This window comes from Schistocerca gregaria, chromosome 2 (genome assembly GCF_023897955.1).
Source record: "Schistocerca gregaria isolate iqSchGreg1 chromosome 2, iqSchGreg1.2, whole genome shotgun sequence".
In the NCBI taxonomy this organism is placed as follows: domain Eukaryota; kingdom Metazoa; phylum Arthropoda; class Insecta; order Orthoptera; family Acrididae; genus Schistocerca; species Schistocerca gregaria.
In genome coordinates this window covers 825,896,633-825,920,005 of record NC_064921.1, presented here as the reverse complement: position 1 = coordinate 825,920,005, position 23,373 = coordinate 825,896,633, and the positions used below count along the sequence as shown (strand labels likewise).

Below are 23,373 nucleotides of genomic sequence, written 5' to 3'. Positions count from 1 at the left end.
GATACTTTCCATTTGTTCTTCACTTTACAAGGTACTAACAAACCTAGCAATGCTTTGCAATTGCTGAGTGTATATATGTCCAAATCCCCCCCTTCATCTCTGTCCATCTCCTCCTTCTCCCTCTCTCCATCCATTTACTCCCTCTTCCATTTCTGTCCATATACTCTTCCCTTCTCTCCCTGACCCTGAGACTTATTGTTATTGCAAATGAAACTGCAATTGGGAAATGAAGTCGTGTAAACGGAATGCATAAATTGGTTGATATAATTAATGTACAAGAGCAATCTCTCCAGTTGCTGGATATGTGAGGATAGTAGCTTCAATAACAGTGTTTCTTATAGTTTTAATCTGTGAACAGGTAGAATTCCAAAGTCTTCAGTGATTCAGATTCCATAGTAGTATTCTAATCATAAGTGAATAAACTACCAATACAACATTATTCCTCTTAAAACTGACTGTGATGAAAGAAACAAAACAGCACACTGTTGTGTAAACAATTTTTGTTTGAAATTATATATAAGAGAAAAGAATATATTTGGAAGAAACAGCTTGTTTAATGGTTTACATGCACTGGTATCAAAGCTAAAACTGCAAGAATGAAACCAAAATTGCACATTTGTACAGCACAGCATTTTCTTGCTCACAGTCAGTTTTACAGATAATCTGTGCTTTGTTGTTTAAAAATACATATGGCCTGTGTCCATTTGAATGTTGGTAGAGTCTTGTGTAACAATTTGAAGTAAAATGGTCAAGAACTTCTCAAGATTTTTGTTACAATATTTCCCCTTTGTATATTAAATATGTATTTGTATATCACATGTATTTAAAAAATATACAGCCAGTTAGAGCATCATGTAAAAATAGGAAGTAAATCAATCAAGAACTTTTCAAGATTTTCTCTAACAATGTCTCCCCTTTAGGTGTTACATACATAAATATCTACCAACCCATGTCCGGATATGTACTGTTTTTGTGCCACAACCTTTTGAAAACATGTTTGCTAGTAAAGTATGCAACAGGGTAGTCATGGTGGAGGGTGGTTACATCAGATCAGCTGATGTCATTTGACATACATCCTACATCTGTAGCCTCATTCACATGTCTGTGAGTGTTAATGCAACATGGTTGAGCACACACTTGCAGAGTACACTGACAGGATCCTTCCGAATGGTGAAGCTCACAGAAATAGAAGAGCCACTCATTGCCCTTATGAAGATTGTTCTCCACAATGTTTGACTCCATCACATTCCCTTTTTGCCACAGTTACTCAATGACTCCAAGAAAGGGTACCTTCACCATCAGCAGATGTGACTGTGACTCCAAGGAGATGCCACAAATCCATATTGGAAGAGGCTGTACAACCATCACATTGAAGAGAAGCCTTTAATGAACACATGAGCAATTTCTTTGGCTGTTAATTAGTCTAACTGTGAAACAAGTGATGTACTGGGTCATGCCTAATCAATTACTTGTAAAAGTGATCATGTTACCAACATGTTTTCAAATGGTTGTAGCACAGAAATTATATGTTTCTGGACATTGGTTCTAATTCAAAATATTATCTCCTCCAAGTTCTAGAAGTTTTTATTGGGAATTTCAAAAACACCCTGTATAGTGATATAAAGATGAATTTACTGTAATCAGTTTGTTTTATCTTTTTTATGCTGATTTCCAATATCTCAATTATAATTTCATGATCTTTCTCAACATATTTAAAATTTTGTCAACATCTGATTACAAAGAAATTACTATTATAACACTGTATGGAGACTACAGTAGCAACTTTTTGAGGCATTCTGTACAGAAGAAGGAAGCAAACTCCTGTATTCTTGAGTTAATTTACTTTGATCTGTGGCTTTCCCCAACAAGAATTCAGAGAAGTAGCAACATAGTAAAAGATTGTACACCTGTTGATGTCTTGTAGGTGGACATGTCCAGTGTGGAATCAGTTACTAGATGGCTGTTTGCCCATTAGATACTGATCTTAATGCATTGGGCACTAGGAAAGAAATGGGGAGTGCACAAACATGTTTTTTTAAGTGCACAACTGAGAAAGTTGAAACTACATTTAAATGTTAATGTGCCAAATGAAAATTTTCAGCACCAACAAAAATAAATGGATCCCTGTGTTTGGCCAACAACTGAAAGTAAATTTGGCCAAGGCTTGTGTTCAGGTGATAAAAAATAAAACTTTATGAAAAAAATACTTATAATATGCCAAAGGCTGAAGATCCAATAATAAGTAGTGAAAATTCTAGAAATATTCTGCCATAAAGGAATCAGTGGTGTAATAGTTTCATACATTTGCTGAAAGTTGTGAAAGATGCTATAGCAGTGGTTACATGCAGTATTGAAGTTTGTGTAATTATAAAACCCGGTGCAAATTAACACAAAATAGACAGGCTGCAATTCTAAGTATCTAAAGAATTTAGCATTTACTACAGAATATGATGTGATATCATAATGTGCAAAGAAATTTTTGTTGCTTCCGATCTCCAGTTTTATTGATCTGAATATTCTAAATAGTCATGGTTTGGAACTACTATTCTATGTGAAGAAGATTTTAAGGAGAGTTTAATTCAAACTATGTAGATTTTCAAAATTATTTGGTAATATTTAATGAACAGTCCCTTTGACTCTCATGCATGAGCAGTACCTATTAGACAGAGAGGGTCCAACAGCCAATCAATTTCAGTCATTCCACTAGGAAGGAGATACACGGCTCATGCTGTCTGTATTTCAACCATGCCTAGATGGTTAATACCGCAGTTTGTTCATGTCCGCGTTGTTATTTTGTGCCAGAAAGGGCTCTCAACAGGGAAAGTGTCCAGGAGTCTTGGAGTGAACCGAAGCAGTGCTGTTCAGACGTAGAAGAGATACAGAGAGGCAGAAACTGTCAATGACATGCTTTGCTCAGGCTGCCCAAGGGCTAATACTACAGTGGGTGACTGCTACCTATGGATTATGGCCCAGAGGAACCCTGACAGCAATGTCACCATGTTGAATAATGCTTTTCATGCAGCCACAGGATGTCATGTTGTGACTCAAACAGTGGGCAATAGGGTGCATGATGCACAGCTCCACTACCAGCATCCATAGTGAGGTCTATCTTTTGAAACGACGACACCATGCAGTGCAGTACAGATGGGTCCAACAACATGCCGAATGGACTGCTCAGGATTGGCATCACATTCTCTTCACCGATGAGTGTCACATATACCTTCAGGGAGACAATAATTGGAGATGTGTTTGGAGGCAACCCAGTCAGGCAGAGTGCCTTAGACACACCGTCCAGTGAGTGCAGCAAGGTGGAGGTTTCCTGCTGTTTTGGGATGGCACTATGTCGGGCGGACGTACACCGCTGGTGATCATGGAAGGCGCTATAATGGCTGTACAATACGTGAATGCCATCCTCTGGTCGATAGTGAAACCATATTGGTGGCATATTGGGGAGGCATTCATGTCCATGGACGACAATTTGCCCCCCCCCCCCCCCCCCCCAATCATACACAACTTGTGAATGACTTCCTTCAGGATAACAACATCACTCGACTAGAGTGGCCAGCATGTTCTCCAGACATGAACCCTATAGAACATGCCTGGGATAGATTGAAAAGGGCTGTTTATGGACGATGTGACCCACCAACCATTCTGAGAGATCTATGCTGAATTGCCGTTGAGGAGTGGGATGATCTGGACCAACAATGCCTTGATGAACTTTTGGATAGTATGCCATGATGAATACAGGCATGCCTCAGTGCAAGAGGATGTGCTACTGGATATCAGAAGTACTAGTGTGTACAGCAATCTGGACCATAACCTCTGAAGGTCTCACTGTAGGGTGGTACAACACACAATGTGTGGTTTTCATGAGCAATAGAAAGTGCGGAAATGATGTTTATGTTGATCTCTATTCCAATTTTGTGTACAGGTTCCAGAACTCTCAGAACTGAGTTGATGCAAAACTTTTTTTGATGTGTGTATTTGAAAGTTTGTGTCACACCAAGATTCGAACCAAGATTTCCTGGTTTTTGCCAGCAGTTGTCTTAACCATTTTCCCTACAATTTCTAAACACTAGTACCAGAGGTTCTTCCACACTTTATATAGGAATAAGACCACCTGAAAATTTAGGAACTTTGGTATGATTAATAAAAGACGGTTCAGCTTTCAGTATTACATATTTGTATATGTCATTGAAAATAATCAATTTTTGAAAGTATAAGTAACTGGATGGATTTGAAAGTATAACTAATTGGATAGATAGACAATCTGACCAAGCAGTGGCAGGATAACACACAAAGAAAAGGTATTGCAGTTTCTTTGCTTTCAGAGCTGGTGGCTCCTTCTTCCAGCAGCAAATAACTTTCTCACCTCATGGCTCTCTCAGTTTGTCTGTCCGATGGTTGTGATCACAGTCGAGGGCCAACAATTTGAGTCCACCTTGTTTTGTGAAATGGCAGATTATGTGATTTTGTACATCATCATACAGCCAGCTACCATTCATCTGGCAACAACATTTTGGAATGTTGGCATTGAACTTTAAAGTCCACCCTGATGTGTCATGGTTATTCTCGTTTGTCAGCCTTACCCCTCATGTTGCTCAGTTCAATTGCAGCATTCATACCTGGTATTGGTGCATCCACAGCAGAATTTGTATACAGTGAGACTGTCTGGCTACCTTTGAAGTTCTTCAACCAACAACAGGCTACCTACTTTGAGATCCTTCCTTCTTCATACAGTAAACCAAGAACTGCATTTCCAGTTTCCACCCATCCACAGCATTCCCCCACCCCCACCCCACAACACCCCTCCCCCATTTATGTTCACAAAGATTTCAGTATGTGCTCTCATGTTATGCAATGTATGGATCTGTCAAGGCCCTTTTGAAAACACCTTGTATGGGTCCATATCTGGTTTTGGATTGCTGTGTCCACATGGTGATAATATTGTATATTGCCAAATTTACCAAGGTTTCTGTTGAACACATTTGGTTATTGCTGAACTTATCAAGGTTTCTGTTGAATGATCCAGACAGATGCTGCGGTTCAATTTGGTCCCACTATTGTCACTTGACACTTATGTCACAACATGCAGCGGCTGACCTACCTAACTGTCAGCAGGCAATTCTGTTCAGCCACTGCTTACATTGATGGGTGCAACTGCTGACAAGGCTACAGTGTCACTGGACCAGCCCTCACAGGACACTCACTTGATCTGGCAGAATTATATGGCATAAATATCCATTTATCCTAGGAACTCCAATCTGTGAGGGGCACTGGGGGGGGAGGGGGGGGTTGTGGGTTTGTAATGCAAATAGTCGAACATTAAGGCCAAGACAAAAGTGTGAATATCTTTGTTTCACTTACTGACAGGTTCTTTAGTTTATTTTACTGACTGTAATTGTCTTCTTGCTTTATTCTGTAACATGTATCATCTGTTGAGGGATGCATGTATCCTCTTGGAAAATTAATAAAATGTTTGTTGCTAATATTGTTCACATTGAATCATGAATCAACATTCCCACAGCCTCAGTGCACATTTTAATAAAACACTGGCAGAGGTGCTCTTGATGTATGTAGATGAAAAAGTGTGGATAAATGTAAATTAATGCAGATGAGTAGGAAAACCAATCCTGTAATGTTTGAATACAATACTAGCAGTGTGCTGCTCAACACAGTTACATCAATTAAATATCCAGGATTTATTGGAAGAATTCCACAAAATTGTAGCTCATGTATAAAGAAAACTGCATACAAAACACTTGTGCAGTCTTTCCTTGAGTACTATTCGAGTGTCTGGGATCCTCACTAGGTCAGATTAAAGGGAGACAGTGAAGCAGTTAAGAGCTGTGCCAATATCTGTTGCTGGTAGGTTTGATCAACATGTGAGTATTGCAGAAATGCTGTGTGAACTCCAATGGGAGGGAAGAAGATGTTCTTTTTGCAAAACACTGTTGTTAAAGTTTAAATAACTATACAACCATCTTACTGCCACCAACATAAATCCTGTGTAAGGATCATAAAGGCAACATAAGAGAAATCATGGCTTGTATGGAAATATACAGATAGTCGTTTTTCCCTTGCTCTGTTTGTGAGTGGACCAGCAAACGGAATGACTGGCAAGCTGCCCTCCACCATGCATCAACATCTGGTGGCTTGCAGAGTTTGTGTGTAAATGCAGATGTTGAACAGAAAGACTGGGATATAATGCTGCCTGTTGTGACATTCACATACAGAGGGCAGACAAAAATATGGGAACACCACAGACACAACACATTATCATGTTCATTGTGGTGTAGGAAACCCACTGGAATTCAAAACAGCTTCCAGTCATCTCAGAATGTATAAATACAGGTACTGTATGGTTTTCGAGGGAATCTTATACCATTCTTTGTGAAAAAAAAAAAAAAAAAAAAAAAAAAAAAAAAAAAAAAAAAAAAAAAAAAAATGACAAGTTCAGATAATAATGATGGAAGTGAATAGCAGTCATACATCATTCTCTCTGAAGTAGACCACAAAGACTCAATAATATTGTGGTAAGGCAACTGTGATGGCCGGGAAAATGCAATAATTCATGCTTGTGTTCACAAAACCAGTCCTTAATGATGAAAGCTAGGTGATCAGGAACCTTGTTGTCTTGAAACACAGCACTGCCAATGGGAACAAACATTCTACCATGTGATAGATCTTATTAGCCAAAATGGATAAATAATCTTTGGCAGTACCATGGAATACTGTGATTTGGCTGTCCAAATCAACACTGAACCCCCACTATGTTTCACTCTTGGGATGTAAACTCGACCACAAATTGGAAATGGCTTTAACGTCCCATAAAGCTGGAAAGAATGTGAAACAGGATTTATCAGACCAAATGACTTTCTTCCACTGCTCCATAGTCCACGTTTCATGGAGTTTGCACCACGTTTTCCTATTATGGCATGTGCAGCACTGGTGTGTCATATTGGAATTTGAGTTCGTCCTGCTATTCCCAATTTATGGAGCACATTCCATGTTGTTTTGGTGTTTACAGGGTTCACAAGTTTGACATTCATTTCTGCAGTGACTTTTGCAGCTGTCACCCTCTTATTTTTCACCACAGTACTCTTCATCTATCATCTGTCATGATCACACAACAGACACTTTAGCCTGCATTGTGACTTAGCAGATAATGTTTTTCCGCTTTCCCTGTATGCAGTACAAATCTTTGATATGGTGGCTCTTGAAATAACAAACATTTTGGCTACCTTGGTTATGGGAGCAGCCACCACACAAGCTCCAACAAATTACCCACATTTGAATTCACTTAGCTCTGATGTAATGCACTCAAAACAACAGAGAACACAGTTCTAAGAACAACTGACACTTATAAACATATTGAGAACATTGCAGAGAGGCCGTTCATGGTCAAATACAACGGAGCAACCTGTAGACTTGGTTAAGATCTGTATGTATGTTCAAGCAAGCATTTCTGATGGTGTTTCCACATTTTTGTCCAACCTCTGTACAGTACTACAAAACAAGACATTATGGGTCACACACCATAACTTCTGGTGCATGGTGGAGAGAAGGAAACAACAATGGATACTTCGTTTCCATTTCATTTTGACAATTCTGACATGCATATGGATGTTAGATAGCCAGGATAAGGAACATAAATGTTATAACACCACACACTAGACTGTTAGATACAACCAAGGTGACCTGTTATGGATATTTATATGTGTGTTGAAAGTTACACTATTATTAAAGCAACATTTTGGTTGATACTAAATCATTCATCATTTGTCAGATTCCACTAGCAAAGTTGCAGGTGAATATCCTAAATTGAGGAGACAAAAGGGCAGACACTTCACCCATACTGTTTGCATGAAACACTAACATATTTGGATGGCACAGATCAATGACAGGAGCTTCCAACATAAGGGAAATTAAGATATGAAGATGACTGTGATGCCTCAATGGAAGTAACTACTCTTTAAAGTCCCAAAGACCATGAGTAGATGACCATGACTAGATCCAGGTACAATACACTATAGTCCTTTTCTAACTTCAAACCAGAGGGTCTCTCTTTTGCAAGGAGGGGGAGCAATGTCACACATTGTGTTATCATTTGTGATATAGCAGTTATTGTCATGGTCTGTAAACATGGGTCATCAGTTCCTTTCCAGCCTCCTCCAATTATTTATCATTTGATACAATTAATGGAAAATTCTGTGACTTGCTGATTTGTGGATTATGTAATTTGCTAAAACATTATATTTTTGTATAAGTAAGTGCTCCATCTGCTGAGGCATGCAGTTCAGCTCTTTCTGTACCTTTGTATTTGCTTAATAAAGGTGCTTTCAGAGTAGAGTTTTACTTCTTGTTGATTATGTACTCTCATAACTGGTACTTGATTTCAGATTCCATATGGCAATATCATTAATACACTATGTGGTGTAAAATGCAAGATATCTCAGAGTAATTCAAATTTTTCTGTATTTGACTATCTGCTGCAGTTTATTGAATACTTTTCTTATTACTTGTGAATAATTTTATCTGAAAAAAAGTAGAGAGAATTCAATTATTTACAGGAAAAGTATTGTAGCATAGTGGATATAAGCTTTTAACATTAATAAAATTTGATTTTTTATTCTAAAGAGATAAGAACAGCATTGCATTTACATGCAAGCATTAATATGCATTCTGCTCTCCCTACTTAAGATTTTCCCCGTATCATTACAATAATAGAAAAAATTACTAAAGAGAAAACTCCTTTTTAAAATAGATTATAAACAAATCAATAGGATATTAAATTTTGATCTTCCTCACAAATACCTCACAGTAAGTATCACAAATTGGGAATTTGTTCCCTTGGAAATCATGGATACACTTCATTACTTGGTTTTACCAGATTTCATAAGGTATATTTGTGTCAGTAGCATTCATTAAAAAAAAAAAAAAAAAAAAAAAAAAAAAAAAAAAAAAAAAAAAAAAAAAATCGGGGTAACATTAGGACATGTATGAATTTTTTCCTTTGTACTATATATTTTACAATTATTCATAGTCAAAGAGAGTAAATATTAATTTGAGACACTTTGTGAAATGGAACTTTTTGTTTAGCCTATAATTAAGATTTTCTATATTGAACATGGAATAAAAAATAGATAAGTGAAAAGAAATTCTAGCTAATCTGTTGAATGATTTGATGATGCAACATTTAACTGTTGAAACTAAAGTGTGAAAACGCTTAGAGATATTTAGAAAACTGTTTCATCCAAATGTATGTCTATTCTACAGTACTGGCTGTCACTCCAACATTTGCAACACTTGTCTTCAATCTACAAACGGCAGGATGCAGACATCAAATTCGAGGTCTTGCTTTACTGAAAAAACAAGACATTCATGAGATACGTAGTGAGGTAATTGAAAAAATGCTTCATAAGATTCAATAATAGTGCTTCTGAATGATAAAAAACCTTTGTATATAGTTCCTGCTTGACAGGATTTCTAGAATATGAAGTGTGTGTTTACATTTAGATAGAAATAGAAAGAGAGACGTAAATTTCTACCTGCCGAGTGGCAGCAGCCACACACACCTACTACACACAAACACTTGTTTCAGAACCAGAGAACAACTTGCACATAGGCGTACTAGGTATCATACTTTCCCTCTGCCCAACAATGGAAGAAACAGAAAGAGACCTTAGTATATGGTACAATATCACATTTCACAGATATTCACTGAGTATAAATGTAAATGTAAACATAGAACTGCATGGAGATAGGGTGGTTATTTATGAATTAACAATGACAATTATTGCCCAGCCTACCCAGTACAAACATACTATTTTTCTTCATGAAATACTAGCTTAATGATTTTCGCTGGCTCTGTTATTTGCTTTGTTTTATTATTACTAGCGTAACAACTAATATATGAAATAAAATATGTCACTATGAAAAGAGCCCTGAAATACCTTTTAGTGGTGCTGTGCTGTGACTTTCTTTGGTTCATTAATTTTCAACAAAACAAAATATATTATGTTCTTATTCTTCTGGATCTGGCTTTCTATTAAGGGAACATTTTTTCGTTACTGTAACCCACATATTCAACATATCTTCCTTACTTTATAGTTATTGAAAAGGTTAATGAAAATTACTCTGTTATCAATAATGATGTTACAGTACGCAGTGATTGTTCAGCATCAAAATTTTGCAGTGGATCTTTGTTAACAGTAAAACACCAGTAAGTACCATGACTAACACGAGACTATTGTCATAGAAAAAGATGTTTTTACTATAAGGTTTGCCAGACCAGAACTAAGCACAGCAAGATTTCTTTCATGTTATGAAGGTAGATTATCTTTTTGCACTGTTAGTAATATATTATCAGCAGCCCGCGTCAACCTGTAAAACACATCATAAAATCTGCTGCTCTGCTCTGCAATTCCGAAAGCTGCAAGAAATAATTTTACTTCACTATTACCTGGCCGCTTCTTTGAGGTATGATGGATTTCATTTAAAGCAGTTTGAATGCGCCGCGGCAGCAGCTCGTTTGTTCGTAGCGCAGCTCTGCACCACGAATAATATTTAAATAACTGAAAATGTCTTAAAGGGATGGGATAAAATACCAGGCAAGCTTATTACAAATCATAACGCAAGGTTTCACTAACTAACTCTATTCAAAACGTTTAAACAAATCATTTAATTACACACCTTTCTGAAGATATGTCTAATGGCGTCCCTCTCACAATCTTGACAAACGAATGCTACGCAAGCGTACAATATAACGTCACAGGCTATTCCTACTCAAGTAACTCCAAGAAGACGACAGAGAAATTAATGTTCTTTTTTTACTATTTATACTAGTCACCTATCCTCATCTTTGTTTGATATTTAATAAGTATCGTCTGTGGCAGTTTCAGTACTCGCTGACACAGATATTATCTAAATAAAAAAAAAAGTACATAATTTTATACAAGAACAAAACATGACACACAATGTTTTCTCCTTATTACATAATATGTCTTTTGCTAAAAGACGTTACATGATGCAGTCACCTGACCCACACCAGCAATAGGATTAAAAACAATTAGTTGATCTTAGTTGGGATAACAGCTGGGTAACACCTATACCAGGAGAACAATGAGCATGAGAAATTTATTCATATAAAAAACAAACAAAAACAATCTCACAGTAATGGAAATTACTGCTAGTAAAAGTTAAGTTCAGCATTAAATGGGATACATCACACAAACTTACGAGGTTTAAAATTATTTTCAAAATAGATTTGTTCTAGTATCAAGATATTAAAAACTTCCCCTCTGATGTAAAGAACAAAACATGGAATCTGAAAAAATAGGAAGTATGTCACTATCGGTGGAAGTGTTTGGGCACATGTTTGGTTGCGAGTATGGGACTGTGTAATTAGAGTAGAAAAAAAAGAGGTAGCCCAAAACTGAATCTCTGAGCTAATACATGTGTCTGTATAACACAAACTTGTTGGCTGTAGGTGAGTGCTTGTCTTTCCTTGTTTTTACATATTATTTTGATAAAAATATTTAATAAAGACAATAACTGTGAACCGTACTAAAGCTTCTTCAAAGACCATGGACTTCTGTCATTTACATACTCGTGATTTAAGGGGCATGCAACAAACATCAAATGGCACATATGTGTACTAAATGTTCGATGCTTTAACTACTAAATTAGAAAATTTTAAAATAGATTTGAAAGAGGAATTAACTAGTTTGTTAAGCAGTCATGTAATCCAGCTGTTCATTGACTTTAGTCAGACATAGAGTAACCAATTTCATGACTTAGTTAAAAAGCTAGAATTGGATATTGAAGATAAATATAATAATGTAGAAGCCAAACTTGGTGAAAAATTACGATCATTTCAAAGTGTATGTAACGTTACATTTGATGCTATAAAACATATATTACACATTTTAAAAGAGAGTGTTGAGAAAAAGGACAAGTTATTACCACTATTCCAATCACAAATTGCAGGCATCAATACTCGAGTAGATAATGCGGAAAGAAACTTTAAAGAGAAACTAGCAACTTCAGATATGATAAATATAAGTAGCCTGGGGGAACAGGTAGAAGAGATGATAGATGGAAAAGTTGCCACAAGAGTAATCTCCGAGAGTGTATCTCCTGTTTTATATCTTCTGAGTTTAGTAATACCAAGAGAGGTATGGATGAACTATGGAAAGTATTCATATTTATCCAGGATAGTGTAGAAAATAGAACAACTTTACCTGATGTTATGTTACCAAGTAAAGTGGTGATTGTTTTGCCTTGGGGAGACTTTCACGCAAAATTTAATGAGAAGTACTGGTTTGCACTTGCTCAAGTGAAGTTAATATCAGATCCATGGGATACGGGTGGGGTCACATATGTCCCCCAGGGATGTTAACATTCTGAGTTAATGGGCAAAGTGACGACCATCGGATCCCGAATTGTTTTCGGGGTTTCTTGAAAGATAGTTTTCTTGCACCAAATTCTCTTCAAATCTTAAACTATTCTGTAATCTACTCCTAAAATCTTAAGCTACCTTATAATTTTGGTACATAGGAAACTGGATATGGCAGTAAAGTAGAAAACTTGAGAGAATCACGAATAAACGGTGGTCTGTAGACATGAAATAAAACAAGTGGAATATTACATTTATCGATAACGTAATATAATGTGACGAACAGAACAACTATTTTATCATAGTGTATAATTTTCTGTTTTGTACAGAATATTTTATACCTTTTGTGAGATATGATATAGATGGGAGGGTTTGTATAATTTTTGGAAGGGGTGGGTATCGTAGATTAAAACACGATTTGGACCGACATATATATCACAGCTAACAAAGAACACACACCACACCTTTGAAACAACCCTCACAAACAAGTGTGACTGAATCTTCACCATTTACCATTCCATAGGGGTTGCTAAGATTTTCTTTGGGGACCTCAAGGGTGAAGGTGGGAATGTCTGTTCTGTAGGATACAATTTAACACCATACCTCCTCCAGCTTCTCACTCTAGTACTGGTGAGGTAGGGATCCTGGGGAAGGGGGCCGGGAAGGGTTTCTTGTGTTTGGGGCTAACTTCCTTCTCTTCTTCGACCTTAGCAACTATTTCTATTTTTTCCTTTCTTACTTCTCTTTTGAGTACCTATCTATTTTTCCCTCTTTCCATATTCATCTATTTCTATCGCAGAAGTCCTTCCTGGATTCTGTGGTTTCCAATAACCTACAACTTATCTCCAGATAAGAAGGCTGAAGAATCAGGCTGCACAAACACACATAATACACACAAAGATATACGAGTACGCAAACAATGAAACTACTAACTAGAAACCTGTCGAGAGGTATGAACTGTCAAGTGTTGTAGGGGGAAGGTATGGTTCAATTGTAATAATTATTAAGAAATGTCAGTTTAACAAATATTCTGACAATTTGTAGGATAGTGTGACTCTTATAACCTAAGTAAACATATTATATATCATAGTGTAGTGTATGTATATCATAGTGTGTGTATATCATAGTGTAGTGTGTGGAGACATAGTATATACCAAGCACGTATAAGTTGAAAAGTAGGGGAGAACTCAAGGGACCAAAGGAAGTATTAATAAGGATATGCAAAGTCCATAATATATTTATATTTTACTGGGAAATATTTAATTGTAGTGTACATAAAGATGTATACTAGGGCAATGAACCATGAGGCCTACTCACAAATAATAAAGGGGGACATACCCGACATTTGCTAAGCATATAGGGCAGGTGTACCTGCGTGGAGATAGACGCTCTGTGGCCTGATGAATAGGGATGTTTTAAAAAAGGAGCATAACTACCAAAATGGAAGGAGTAAGTGCACTCAAAGGGTAACCCACATGTAAGTCATAGGTACTGTTCCTAGGGGAATAGGACAGCACCGTGACAGAAATCACACATTTTGTAGGAAATGTTCTGTTGAGTTTGAATTCTATATTCCACTGGTATTATTATGTTTTATGTGAGTTTACAAGTGTTGAGAAGAATACTTTCATTTGCCCAGAGTTCCTACAGACTACAAACAGTCTATAATTAATTAGACTATCGCGTACTAAAGAAGCAGTACAAATAATTAGAATAAAGAATAAAATACTCAAGTGTCATGAACACCTGGAGCTCATGGTTGGAAACCAAAGGCTTAGGCCCAATGACTCCTAGATATAGAAGAATTGACTCCAACATTGAATGAAATACTCCCATTTTATAATCAAAGTAAAATGAAAAAAGAAAAGCTAAATGGTAAATAAAAGGGTTAAGCATGGAAGCATGGTTATAAAAAATGTGGAATGTATACTATGGTAATATGAATTGTTGTTATACGTAATACTAATGTGCACAATGACTAAATGTAAAATATTGCATGTTCGAGCTGAGGGGAGGGATATGTAGTGCTTCAAGAATTTCCATGTAAATTCTAGAACCACTCGCCCTTCTACTGTCTCGAACACACAATTTTTTAAAAATAAGTGTGAGAGAACGTACATACTGCGCAACACATGTTTATGTGTGCAGGCTGGAAAGGAGTCACGAGCACAAGGTAGACGTGACGGTCAAACGGCATCAATAAGTATTTGTCGCTCGCGCCACGGAAATCAGATTGGAAGAACAAGGAGTGTTTATGTATCTCATGGCGTTTTATATCATTGATTATTGTAATGAGAAAAAAGAAGAAGAACGGTTGAAAACTTTGTTAATTGTACTTCATGTGTTGGATTTTCCAGAAACAAAACATGTTCATGAATTATGTGGTTGTAAAAACTACACTATTGTAAATGTATTTAATTGAGTCTAATGCTACACGAATCGGTTGACTTGCAAACATTCGAATATTTATGTAAGAAGTGGTGAATTTGTTCTTTGTGGAAGTTGAAATATACCAAGACTAAACTAAAAGTATTCTGCAAGTATCCACTTATTTTATGAGTAAAGAAAAAGAGAGAGTGTCTGATAAATTCCGTTAACCAGCAGTATTCTTCGGTGAAGAAGTTCGTGGAGATTGACGTAGCCAGCTATCCAGAGAAAAAGACTGGCTGTGCAGATCACGTAAGTCAACTGATGTGAGAGAAGTGTGAATTTTGCATACAATCCAATTTCGCACCACATTCCAGGTCATCTAAAGCATTAGAGCACCATAGAATAATATACCTGCTCAGTTAAACTTGACATCCAGCTGGGTTGGAGCTATTAATGTTGTCAAAGGTGGCAGATCTGAGTACTAAATTTTGCACTCTATACACCCCCAAATCACCTACAAATTTAATCAGGTATTCTTTGCACTAAACTATATATGCACAATAGGTAAAATTTTGTAATTTGCTATTCTTCCCAGTGTTGGAATTTTAATGGCCAGGAGCGTAGACCTCTTCTTCAGTCTGGTAACAAGATAAAGTTCCCAGATTCGAGTCCCAGTTTTGACCTGTCGAAAAGTTTCAAGATGTTAGTAAATTGCCTTCTGATGTAAAGTACAGAATTTGGAACCTGAAACAATTCAGAACTAAGTTAAAACATTACCTTGTGAGTCTTCATTCAATAAATAAGCTGAATATTTAGATTTTAACATTATCACGATATGGAATGGCTGTTCACTACATACCTTCGTGAGAGAAAATTCCAGTACTGCCAATAAAAATATTTAGGGGTAGAAAAAGGGTTCTTAACTTTTGGAACAGTTAATTCATCCCTTGAGGAGTAATTAAATGAAAAATAAACTGTGTGCTAGCTGATCCAAAGGATGAAAAGTGAGGATTTTTAACAGAGACAGCAGCTATGGGGAATGGTGGTTGGCAGAGGGAGTGTATACATCAAGCATTATGTGTGTAAGTGCTATGGACTGACCAGTTTGGTAATTAAGGAGGAATTGGTGGAAATGTGAATTGCAGCCACAAATGTGAATTTTTAAGGTGAGGCTTTCAGGGCAAAACAATGGTTAAGCAGGACCGGGGGAAAGTATGTAGAACTGTTGTGTTTGATTGTAGCAAGACCATGTTTGTAGGAGGAGTGTAAATATTGAAGTACAAGGTCAAGGTAGATGGTGAGTTTAGCAAAAAGAGGGATAAGATGGATAAGGCTTAGGCTTGTGAAGGTAGTGCTATTAAGAAGAAACAAGACTAGAACAAGGTTTTCATCTCTGTACATACGCAAATTGGCTGTTGGGAGATGTGCAGAAAGTTAATTGACAGTAAAATAATTTTTCAACAAGAGTAAATGATTGGATACAGTGTAAAGATACCTGAAAAACAAGTAAGAATGTAAAAGATGCAGAAAAATAGCAGACAAATGATAAAGAAAGCATTTGGAAAAAAGGAACAACAATCGCCAAAGAATGATAGAAAACCATTCAGCATTGAAAGTAGTTCAACAAACACTGAATGCAGATTTCCCAACAGTGAAAACAGATTGCTAAATACTGAAAATGTTGTTACACAAAGATAAGAGATCACCAAAAAAACAAGATAGCCAAATAAATAAAATAGATTGCTGGGCACAGGGAAAACATCTTTGAGTACAGAAAGAAGATGGCAATACAAAGAAAAACAGTCACTATACAGAGAAAACCAATTTCAAATATAAAAAATGATCACTGACAACAAAAAAGAATTTGTTTGTAATCATCATGTTGTTAGCTTACATAATCTCAGGGCACAATAAATTTGACTACAGAGGTTTACAGTCATTGCTCATACACATGTTTATTGGCTTAACCTATTTTGACACTTACATAATTCATAATAGCCCCTAGCACTTCTTAGTCAAAGGCTGTGTCAGTATGCAGTAGAAGCATCCATCTCCTCAAGTCTGCTACTAGCGGACATGATGGGAGAGTAAAGAAGATGCACACTCCTACTACATACTGACACAGCCATTGGCTAAGAAGTAAATATGGGGTATTGAAAACGACATAAGGGTCAAATTTGGTTTAGCCAATAAATAATGTATGTGAACAATGACTGATCAAGTAACAGGAAGATGAATTCCACAAAAGCCATTAAGTCTGTCAGTAGGAGAATTAATTTGAGAAAACTGTGAAATTACAAGGAGGCAGACCTTACTTACCTTCAGGAGGGCATATTCCATTACAGCCAAGTGAAACAATTAGAACTGGAAAAAATGTTCCTCACTTTTTGAAGTGTTGTTTCCTTCCTCACAAAGAAATATTAAGATTTTAGGTTTGAAGATTCATGTCAACACTGACAACTTCCATTATGTAGGAAAGACTATCAGGGATGCGTAACAAGTCAAGACAAGCAGCATTGTAGTTTGTTCTTGTTAAGATTTTCACCAACAAACTTTTGACCATTACTAACCCACTCATACTAATAATTATGGGAATTACTTCTAAATTAATTTATTTATGTAAATAATTTAAGAATAAAGGAGACCTCTCACCGAATAGTGGAAGCTTTGAGTTGCCAACAGACCCACAAAAAAGAAAGAAAACTTTGCTAGTTTGCAGATGAATCCTACAATGAGCTAGAGAGAACATACATACATGCTTGTGTGCCCCCCTCCCCCCCCCCCCCCCTTGGGGGATGAAGGGGGGGAGGGCGTTGTGCACACATATGTATGTGTACTGCACCTCATTAAAGAACACATAGAAGCAAAGTTTTCATTTTTTTATGTGCATGCCAGTGACACAATGCTTCTACTATTCAGTTAGTGGTTTCCTTTACTCCTAAACCATTTACATTCTGCCATAACTTACCTTACCCTATGTTCTTTACACATGTTAGTATATATCAGGAGAATAACAGCTACTTTGAGAAAAGTCACTGCTCCTCCTCTTTTACTGCACAGCTGCTACTAACTTCTGAACCCTAACAACAATTAAGTAACACAGATTGCTACTCTACATGTAGAGATGGTGTTGAGCAACAGACAGGCACATATAAAAGTAAACTAGCTATCAGACAAAGTCCTTCCTCAGACATAGAAACACACACACACATATATCTCACAAACATGGCTGCTCTGTCATCTTCAGGCACTGAGGCCTGAGAACAATATTTTAAAAGTTTGCTTGAAACATCATCTCAGCCAGAAAATTTCTCTTTTTTAGTGACTTATATTTTAAATCCTCTTTAGTGATTATATCTTTGAAACTAAGACTTGTTGGTGGTGCATGTAGCCTCTGCTGAAGTAAGTATCATGTGTCTGTATTTAGTTGATTTGGTGCATATCAGTGAGTACAGTGTTTGCCATCACTGTGAAGATGAACCAGCGATTATTAAATTTGGTGGCCAGTGATGAGATGTATCACTGTTTCTGGGTCTCAATTTCATTTGGATCATTACTTTTTTCTTCATTTTTAGTAATGTTCCAAAGGTGTCGCATTATTCTTAGAGTATTTTATATTCTGAGCACAGGTGTATTTGTGTTGCTTTTTTAAAGACATACTGGAGGATTTTGTGACATTGGTAGTATGGAGTTTCAACTCTTGGCCGTGCAGTCAGGACTTCCCATCACAGGATACTTTTACCCCAGAAATTATCCTGTCCATATCCTTTCTTCTGTTTGGTTTTTCCTTTGGTGTATGTGTAATGTAATTTTCTAAGTTAATGTTGGTATTTGAAACAAGTGCCACTTCTCATAAATTAATAAAAAAAAAAGACGTCATTATGATCTGCAGTGATTCTAACTATTTTGGCCACAAGTGAGGTCTGAATGTTGTTTTTGCCTTGAGAATGATTTCAAACCAGTTGAAACAAACCAGTGAGATTATGATGTATGTCCCAATCATGCATGATTAGCTTGATCCTCGTGAGCAAATAAGGCACTGACAGTCGCCAATATGGATTATGTAGAATTCTGGAACAGTTCATGAACATGAACATGATTGAAGCACCTTCAGTCAAATGTATTACACAAACTACAGATTGCACTTTAACTAGTACAGTAAAAACCAGTTAGCCAAAGCAATGAGTAATGCAGGGTGTATCAAAAAGAATCACCTGATCTGACACATCTATATTTCTGAAACTAATAAACATATACAATGAATTTTGTTTTTTGATGAGCAGGAAACTCAAAAAGTTTTTTTTTTCACACCTTTTCATAGGTATTCAGTATGCTCCCCTTGAGATGCATGGCATATGTCAATGTGGTACTCCCTACAAAATGCATTGCATACAGACAGACAACATTAGACAAATGGCTTCCAAAACAATGGAACACAAATGCATTCCTGGATTCATCATCTTGTAGTTCTTTTTCAGACAATTCCAAATACAATCCATTTACCAACGAAATTTCAGCACAATCTTGAAGAGTCTGTTTCAAATAAAATTTACAAGAATTTTCCCAGGGAAACAACAAAGAAGCCATAGATGACAAAGAAGGAAAGAATATCTTGCAAACACAAATAAGAATTGTACATTACATCAAAAAATTCAGGAAACATTACCCAAATAAATCATTATAAAATTATAGGAAAACAGTAATTGAAGTAAACAAATAATCAAAAGTTTATATTTTAGTTCTAAAATCAACTGATCCCGTAATAAAGTCAAAACAGTCTGGGATGCAATAAGAAGACAGGTACCAACCATGCCAGGAAAAGCAAGGACGTTGTCTTAAATATAGATGATAAATGTATAAACAACCAAGAGAGAATTGAAAAAAATTTAGTGGCCATTTTTTGGGCTACAAACCAAATAGGCTGCAATGGCTTCAAAGAAGGTGCCATGGAGACCCTGTAACAGCATTTTGCTAATGCTGTAAGTGAGATAAGCATATCCCCCATAACTAAAATTAAGAAAAGAAAACCATTACCTTCTTAAAAAGTAAATAATAATAATAATAATGATAATAATAATATTTAAAAGAGTGCGGACTGAGACGGGGGGATATAATTGTTACATCCCACTTCTGACACCAATTGCAAAAGATATGTGCGGTTTGGGGATGGGGGAGAGAAACTTCTGATACCAATGTAATTGTATAAAATGGCAGGGAAGGGTGAAGAAGGTTGCTAAATATGCCTCGTGGTGGCAGTGTGCAGGAGGTCGAGTGGTCAGGATTTGATAGTGGGCATCCAGGGGTGCCGTTAAATGACAAAACAGGGAATTACATACAATAAAGAGGATATATTTCAATATACTGAGTACAAAGGGCGTGCCTAGGGTCAGAAGTTAGCAGGTTTAGGCCAGTCTAGGAGGTCGAACAATTAAATGAAATGGGTAACGGAAGGAGAAGTGGTTCATGTTAACTTACATTGTTGGCCGCACGCAAAGAGCAGAGCCAGAAGCTCTGCCTTCCAAAAAAACATCTGTTCTGCTCAAGGTCTGGGTTACAAGAGAGACAAGCAACTGTGTTCTGCACTGCAGAGCACTCCAGCGTCCACACTCATGATCGGTATTCCGTGCATGCTACTGGCTAAAATCAATGGCGTGAATTCACTAGCAGTTTCAGCAGAAGGCTCAGGGCATCTCCTGTCAGCAGCTTTAACTGGAGAGAACCACCTTGGTTTTGAAAGGCAAGCAACTTGTGTCACATAGACACGGTGTGAATTAGTCTGGGAGAAAACTTATAAAGATTCCACTGGGCCTTTGAAATAATTTTTTTCAACTAATTCCCTGAAATATACCTTGACTGGCTGCCATCCTGTACATTCCTTCCCTCTTCTAGAGAAGTGGTGACAGACATTGTCTACAAAAGAGCGTCAGTCACTCCCTGGAAAGACGGTTTGCCATAGTAGGGGCCTTAATACTATGGGAGGAATCTGTTACAATGTTTCGTTTAGTGTATGTAAATGGGAGAGGATTTACATACAGTCAAGTTTATCAAATTTCATGAGTAAGGAAATAGTAAAGTATTAACTTGTTCAAATTACAATACAATATCTCCTGTAATAGTTAAAATTATCACTGTCCATATAATCAAGTCTTAAGACAAACGAAGTTAAAATGATGCCATAACGATTCACAAAATAGGAATGAACTAACATGGTTTCTGCTAGTTTGAGGGAAAAATCTGCTATTATAACAAAATACTTAATTCTATGGTAACCAAAATATTTGGGTAAAAAAGATAATAAATTAATGTACTGCAGATCATTAACACCTAGCTTGGGTTACAACTGGGTTAAGTACATTTAAAGAAGAGTGATAACAAATGTAAAATCTTAGTGCATCCTCCATGTATTAGTCACAGGTAATGGTTGTATAAAGTTCCACGGGCTACAACATATACCGACAAAACACTGGAATTAAGGATGAAATCAGGGGAGTGTCATATGGCACAACATAAGCTTGTAAAACAAAGTTAATTAAAAAGTGTGTCCATAGTGACAAAACAGCTAACAATATTCTCGTCCTATTCACAAAACTTCATATAAAGGAAGGGAAAGAATGCAGTGAGTTTTTAATCAGTCACACAAAATACAGAAAGGTTCACATCTAGAATGTGATTCTGTGTGACACAAGTGCACACACTGTTTGTAAGCAAACTTTGACCGATGGGAGAAGAGCACGTGGCTCGTCTGGTGGGGAAGTGTCATATTGACAGATTTTAATGGCCATTGTCTCACTCTCTCTAGTTATCTGTGACGTAACGCACATCTTGACATCTTGCAAGGGGGGGGGGGGGGGAGGGGGCGGAAGAGCAGAGAGGTAAGCACAAGGGATGAGAAAGGGAGGAAGGGACGGAGGAAGGGTGAGAGGGGTGAAGGGGAAGTGGCAGTGGCAGTAGCACTTTCAGCACACGGCACAGCTGGCAGCGTGTACCGGTGGAATTTAGTGGTATCATAAGTGATTCGCTGAATTGGAAGCTTTAGTACTGGATGTTGGAGCTTAGGAAGAAAAGGGATTTGACCACTGGGAAAATTATGTTGTTTGTTCTAGGTATAACTGTGGACAGCCGTCCGTGATTGCAATGCCAGGGTAGCCTGCCATATTGGCCATTTATGCTGAGCGACACACTCTCAGTGAATCAGAAGGATGCTCACATTAAAGGATAAGAAATTGGGTATAATTGGGAACAAGTTCACGTAACAAGTTTCAGAGTAAAAATTGATTCAGCGGTGATAACAGAGAAATTCGGACTGTAGTAGTCATATTAGAATACAAAAGACTCCCTTCCTCCTCCTTGGGGGCAGGCAATGAAGAATAGATGAAATAGATAGGTAGGAGATCAGTTTACAAAACCGAAAACTAAAAGAATAAACTGATCAGCTGAGCACTCTGCGGGTGCTAACTGCAAAGTGTAAGGCACACAGCCCTGTAGGAGGGAGGTAGAAAGTAATTGTTGAGGTGGAAACGAGCAACTCAAAGCAATGGCAGTAACCCAGTGCAATGCATGGGTGGGGAAGACATAGGGCAATCCATCTCATGGGGGTTAACTACTACAAAATTTCCAAACTTCCTGAAGTAACAGGGTGAGCTATGAGAAAAAGGAGGGGCAAGAACTACTGCAACATTGTACAACGAAACTTTTTATTCATTTGGGTGGAAGTCTCTTGCTAACTAAATTATCAACAAAATAATGCATTACTGCGCTTGGGCAATGACGTCACGTCATGGGTGCTAAACATGAACAAATTAGTGCTTATTTTAGCAGGAGCTTCAATATTATAACATCACGGGTGTGTTTGTTTGAATAAACAAACGGATCTCTCTCATTTCCCAAACACATGGCGGATCACTGTACCCAAATGGTAGCAGTGTCAATTTCCGTGCTCGCTTGTAACATCCTCACTTCATCAATAAATTGCTTTGTAAGAAGTAGGGCGAATAATAACGAAACTTGTGTTTGTCTGGGTGAACTCTCTATCTCACTTACCGCTCTACAGCGAGAGAGTAGTGCACTTCTTCTCAACTTCAGGGGCACATTCAACTCTTCTCTACTGGGTATTTTACATAATTCAGGTGCTTCACTTAGCAAGGATTTCCATGAAAATGCATATCATAGTGGGCATTTATGGAAGGTGGTATGGTGGTACTATACTTCAGAAGAGGCTCAGAAGTGCAAAGTGCCACCAAACTAAATGGCAGTCCATGGGAAAACACCCCACAATGGCGTGCTTCATTATTATGGTGTGTTTCCACTTCACGTTCCGTCAGCTGGAGGTCACTTGCTTCAAAACTCCAATCAGAATTATAGCCTGGTCAGTGGGCATGAGAGTGAAACACTAGCAATAATTTTTAATCTTAGGCAGCTTGAAAGAAAACAGGGAAATAAATGCTTCTAAAATTGCGGTAGGCTTAGCTCATCTGCAAAGCAGTGGAACAGTAGAGTATTTTTTACAAAAGTTAGATGAAAATTCAAAGTATCACAATCTATTGAACAAGAAAAGAAAACAAGAATGGAAAATGGAAGGAGGGGCTCCACATTCTAGGTTTGAC

The 23,373-nt window shown here is 37.2% G+C and overlaps 1 protein-coding gene across 6 annotated transcripts in view; it reads left to right on the top strand.

Moving 5' to 3' along the window:
- The window catches only part of LOC126335174 (adhesion G-protein coupled receptor G6-like), a 166,861-nt gene that overhangs the window by 121,533 nt on the left and 21,955 nt on the right, over positions 1-23,373 (top strand). For all 6 annotated transcript variants that reach the window (XM_049998157.1, XM_049998160.1, XM_049998161.1 and 3 more), the window contains one exon: positions 9,280-9,401. In XM_049998157.1, coding sequence (XP_049854114.1) covers positions 9,280-9,401 — 122 coding nt within the window. The remainder of the gene's footprint in view (positions 1-9,279; positions 9,402-23,373) is intronic.